The sequence below is a fragment of the Oryza brachyantha genome, chromosome 11, assembly GCF_000231095.2.
Source record: "Oryza brachyantha chromosome 11, ObraRS2, whole genome shotgun sequence".
In the NCBI taxonomy this organism is placed as follows: domain Eukaryota; kingdom Viridiplantae; phylum Streptophyta; class Magnoliopsida; order Poales; family Poaceae; genus Oryza; species Oryza brachyantha.
This window is the reverse complement of record NC_023173.2, coordinates 5,877,048-5,882,812: the sequence shown is the minus strand read 5'-3', so window position 1 is coordinate 5,882,812 and position 5,765 is coordinate 5,877,048. Positions and strand designations below refer to the sequence as shown.

Here is a 5,765-nt window from a genome sequence, read left to right as displayed (position 1 = left end):
TTCGCGGAATACGACGGATCATGCATAGCTCACAACAAAACTGGACAAGTTACAGACTTGCAGTAGTTTCTCAAATACAAAATTGTCTCTCCCATCAGTCACCCCTCAACGTGCTTGTGGAAGCACATCTGAAGTATGTCAGTCAGGAAAGAAAAAAACCCCAATTCATTCTGCGCTCTTCGTTTTCTCGTGACTGTAACTAGCAGCTCTCCCTGTTCTGCCTGTCAAGACTGAGTCTGGTGCTGGACCCTCGTATTGTCCAGTGAGACCACGGTAGGATCGCGCCTTGAGGTAGTCGATTGCGGACCTTGCTCCTCCTTGGTAAAGAACTGCATCATTGTTCTGGTTTTTGATACTTAGCGCCTTCTCTGTTACCTCAGCAAGCGCAAGTGATGTTTCTGAATGTTCCTCATTTTCTGTGTGACCAAAATGGTGGGGAACAGCAGAAGGTAAAAAGGAATGCATCAGCCAGGAGAGCCAGGGTATTAATGTCGAAGATGGGGTTATGCTAGGCGTACACTCAGAAGTCGACAAATAGCTTATTGATGTTGTGAGCTTTTCAAAACCAAAGTTCCAGATGCTATACCTTCAAGGCCATTATCCTCCACATAGCCCCCTTTGATAAAGGAAAATCGTGCTTCTTCGGCTTTGCTTGAAATTTCTGGTTTATCTGTGGTGATCAAATCCTTGAAATCTAAAAGATACTCTCCTGTCCATTCCCTTCCCCTGAAATTGTGATACTGCTTAGTAGAATGGTAAGAAAAATACTTCAAACTTGCATCTACATGACGCCAGGCAGAACTTAATACAAATCCATGATTGATACATGCATGCCCAAGTATGTGAACAGGTCTATTGGTGTTAATAATGCTGTGTACCTGCTAAAAGCTAATACAGCTTCGAAAGGTGTAATGACTGGAGCTAAAAAATCTTTGCTATCCAATAGAGCAGTTTGGGCACATGAAACATAAACAAACACTTCACACTGTCGTAGAAAAGAAATTGATCAGTCAGTTATCCTTAACATGAAAAGCAGATAACTCATTACAGTTCAGTAGCACCTCAGGGAAATTAGCAAGTTTTGCAGAATTAGGCCGGCCCATGACCAACGTATAAGATTTCTTTCCAGCAGCCTTGATCAGATCTTTCATTTGCTCAATGATGTGAAGATAACCAGCTGCATGTGAAAATGATTACATGCACCATATAATTTCATATAGATGTATGAGTGGTACTAAGGTGCAATGAAAGCATTTCTATACTCCTATAAAGAGTAGTGGTGATGAATCTGCCACTTACCCCACCACCAACTCCCTTCTACCATTTCTATACTACCTGTATATCAAACTACTTTTATTAGCTCTACTTTAATAACATGCTAATGATATTTTTTAATAAAATCCCGTTGCATGGGCAATATGCTAGTATAATAAAAAAAATCAAACCAAATAGGCAGTTCAGTTGAAAATAAATGGAATTGGAGCATATTTGGTTTGTCACCGTTTCTAGCATTACAAATTTTGGAAATACCAAAATTTTGATAAGGCAACAGACCAAAACATAGTATAAACACTTCCACCACACCAAAATTTCACCATTCTGAAAGCTCACACTTTAATACCACACAAGAATTACTTTAATACTGCACAAGAATTGTTAAAGTGCAAACCAAACAAACTACCACACACTGCTACGTAACCAAAAATTGGTAGTGCCAAAATTTGGTAAGGTTGATTTTGATATCAAACCAGAGTAAATCATGGACACAGTACAACAACTTGACAACTAGGCATGATTTAGTACAACTTGAAAAATTTATTCAATCAACAACAACAAAAGTTGGCTTATTGGTGAGCTTATGGTTTCAGGAGGCACCATGTGGTGCATGGCAGGCACAAAAGAGGCCTTCAACCTACATGTTTCTCTGCATAATCCCCAGCATTTTTATTATTTGGTTGAAATCCTTTCTTATTTTGGCTTGTTGAATCAATGGTGAAGCAAAGTGATCAGGCAATTGCAAGGTGATCACCGAAGTCATGCTGTGGTGATGCAGTCAGTGAGATGCGATGGGATCGATGTGCAACTTCATGAAGAGTAGGGGAAAGACCATGGAAGTTCTGCTGTCAGTGATATCTTCTAGTTTGTTCAAACCTTGGGTGTGGGCTACCTAGTTGACGAGGTTGCCAACTGGCATGGCCAGTTTGCATGCATGGCACCTCCTAGCACCAACTTGTATCCAATTAGCAAGTAATTGTTGTTGTAAACAATTTTTATTTCTTGCACTAAATCGCACCCACTCACCAAGTTGTTGTACCATGAGCACAATTTACTTAAAAACAAGTATAACCAGGATTGAAGTATTTGGATAGATCCTACATAGGTCATGTGTACTTCAAGTCCAACAGAATCAACCTCAACCAGGATTGAAGTAATTGGATAGTTCCTACATAGGTCATGTGTACTTCAAGTCCAACAGAATCAACCTCATGCTGCGACCAGATTGACCTAAGTAAACTTCAAAAATATAAATTTAGAGCCCTCAATTAAGGTATTTTTTTCACAGAAAAATGATGTACTGCTATTATTTAAGGCTACCATTCCAATAACATCTCAATCTCAGAAGACCGACCTATCTTTTTTCTAGCTCAATGACCTAACATAGCGTAACCATTACCATTTTGTAACTAGCAATATACTCCATATCATTTTTCTTATTGGTATTTTACCTCAGCAAAAGCATTGAATAAAGGAAAAGACTAAACTGCCATATTAATCAAGCACTGCTATCTGCATTTATAATGTCCGTATCTTTCTCAAATACAACATTGCAAAGTGCTGCAATGCTGAATAGGTTGATTCGTAACTTGACAAATTTAATAGGGTCATCATTCACCAGTCCCTTTGTGTACCTTACAAAAGGAAACAAAAACAAAACATGCTACAGGAGTACATACCAACACCGAGGGTCCCCACCAAAATGCCAACAATACTTGCATCCTTTGCCTTCTCCACAAGGTAATATCTGCAAGTACAGTGTATTTTGTAAAAAGTACTACAACAATAAAAAAATACTCGGGCATTTCACACAAAAACAAAGTATATAAATGCTGCACAAAATGACCTGCGTCTAAGAATTTTCATCAGATGAGATACATCCCTTGATGGTTGATTTGCTACCGAGTCATACCTAACTGCATAAAAAATTAAAATATTTCATAAATATTAAAATGCATTTCATTATAATGGTCTCTGTGTTAAAGCAATTATGTTATGACATGATACTGGACTGATTGTAGAGACTGTCAGATCATTCATATAAATAAGGGAATTAAATAACTACAATAACAATATAAAGAATCGAGTGGAAGTTACATGATAACTAGATATTAAGGATATGGATCTTAAAAGACAAATCAGAATACAGTCCAGCTCTCCAAGCAGGCTATTTATCATGTAGGCTGTAGCACCTCATATTGTCCAATTATTATTATTTGTTTGTGCTTATCATAAGAAAACCAAATTAGATTCTATATCACATTTAAAAGGAAAACATGACTTGTGCATATTCAAATAATTTTGACAAGCTATTGAAAAGAAAACAAACCTATATCACATTTATTGAAGGTAAGCACAATGTTGGCAAATGCTGAGTTATCTTGTCCTATCCAATATAACAAATAGTCTTCCATATTATCATCTATGGATATAGCCCATGTTAGCCCTCCAAGGCTATACTTTCGTGTGGATCCTTCCACATCGCAACAATTATTAACAAATGTTGCTACACCATCACTTTGTATAGATAAATCATCACCACAAGTGTTTCCATCAGATTGAGTATGTTCCCTTTCTGCAGCAGGGCTTGGGCTCATAACTGAACACTGAACGTCTGCATACTGGACTTCAACACTGCAAGAATGTGATTTGTATAATTCCACAACTACTTTTTTAAGATCACTCAATGCATGTGCATACTCTAATCCATATAAAACCTGTTTGATAAGAAAATGAAGAACGATTACAAATAGATTCATAAAGATAAAATGGTAGCTTTAAACATCTTATATTAGCTATTTCATGGTCCAATATGCAAATAATAAGTAACAAAAATACTAAATAAGAGAAAACAGCACTGAGAAGGATAAATATAAATAACAAACCAATTTATAAGAAACAAGATGATGTACAACAGATATAGCCGATTAACCATTACTTGCTACACAACACATATACAAGTAGACAACATGAAAAACAAACAGCAACTACTTATATCAAATTTGGGTCCAGTGCATAAAAGACAAGTTATCATTCATGATCCAACTGAGACTGATTTTAAGACTACCAATATAGTGTACTAACTGCTAAATACTTGGATCTATGAAGATTGAAGACAATGTAGGAAGAATTACTCTATGATTTCTAACTTTATTTCGTACTAGTTGAAAAGGGTAATTCTGTTTCAATATCAAAGGTATTTTTTTAGTGCATGATTTGATTTTAGAATGTGGTGCCAAAACTGAAGCATAATTTGAGTGTACTTCGATATTAACATATCAGAGTTATATGCTTACTATACCAGGATACGTTTATCACTTTCTCGCAAGCACTCTAACAATGAACGGCCACAAGCGTTGGTATCCAATGGTGACTTCCCAAACACAAAGAACGCTGGCAAATTGGATGTTCTGCATTCAAATTTCTTATTGTCAGTAAGAATTGTCAGTAAGAATAGAGTGCTAGTGTGGAGCTAATAGCAACAGAAAACAGCTTCCATCCAGCTCTACATAAAATGGTTGGAAAAATATGTGTCTGCAGCATGAGCAAGAGAATACTTTCAATTAACCACTATCAGTTCCTTCCTAAATATTGAGCTGAAAATGCCCTTTAGGCACCACAACATGTATGACATGATTGCATAACAATTCGAAATGCCCTCATTGAAAATAATTTGGAACATGGATTCACTATTTTAACACTGCTCCTGACTAGCCAGAAGCAGACAAAAAAATCCCCACGAACCAAACATAAGTACATTAGAGCATAAATCAAGACCACACTTTTCCTGAGCCAAGCCATCAATTCGTTCTCTAATTCTAGACTCCAGAATTGGAGCAGCACTTCCACCCCCTCTCAAAAGCCCCAATCTTTTGAGAGAAACTGGGGAGGACGGGTAGGGCAAGAAGGTCTCACGGGCTCATGCAGGCGTGGCCGTAGTGGACGACGCACTGCGCGTCGATGTGGGACGCGCCGACCTCGTCGACGCAGCACGAGTTGTACGCCGTGTCAGCCATCACAAACAGCTTCACCCCTCCTCCTCCGCCGCCGCCGGCGGCTAGCTCCCGCCGCAGCGCCCGCGCCACCGCCGCCGCGTCCCGGAGCATCTCGTCCGGGAACTTGAAACAGCAACCAAGAGGAAAAAAAAAAAGAAAAACCCAAATCCTCGGAAGAGTGAGGCGAGGCGACCAAACTGGTTACCAAAAGAAAGAAACTTGAATCGCGGGCGGGGCCCGCCATATTACCTGGAGCGCGACCCTGGTGTAGGCGCGGCCGCGGATGAACTCCGCCGTGCGGGTGACCTCGTACCTGGCGTCGATGTCGTCCATGGCTGGCGGAGGGAGGGGCGAAGTGGGGTATGCAGCCGCAGCCGCAGCCGCAGCTCGAGAGAGGGAGGAGAGAAAGGAAAGGAAGGGTTTTGGGACGACGACGACGATGCCGCCGCCGCCGCCGTGTTCGTCGTGTTTGGTTGAGGTTTGAGCCGTTGGATG

The 5,765-nt window shown here is 39.8% G+C and overlaps 1 protein-coding gene across 2 annotated transcripts; it reads right to left on the bottom strand.

Moving 5' to 3' along the window:
- LOC102715155 (2-(3-amino-3-carboxypropyl)histidine synthase subunit 2) lies at positions 1-5,765 on the bottom strand. 2 transcript variants are annotated; one of them, XM_040529067.1, is made up of 10 exons: positions 5,520-5,750; positions 5,191-5,393; positions 4,577-4,685; positions 3,605-3,992; positions 3,122-3,191; positions 2,955-3,022; positions 1,062-1,177; positions 879-985; positions 587-726; positions 1-416 (listed from the first exon to the last, which is right to left on the bottom strand). In XM_040529067.1, exons 1-10 carry the CDS (start codon positions 5,601-5,603, stop codon positions 166-168), a joined length of 1,536 nt encoding a protein of 511 aa, XP_040385001.1. In that variant the 5' UTR covers positions 5,604-5,750; the 3' UTR covers positions 1-165. The 2 variants fall into 2 exon arrangements, with proteins under 2 accessions (XP_040385001.1, XP_040385002.1); XM_040529068.1 differs by having other exon boundaries at positions 326-416; positions 519-726; positions 5,520-5,765.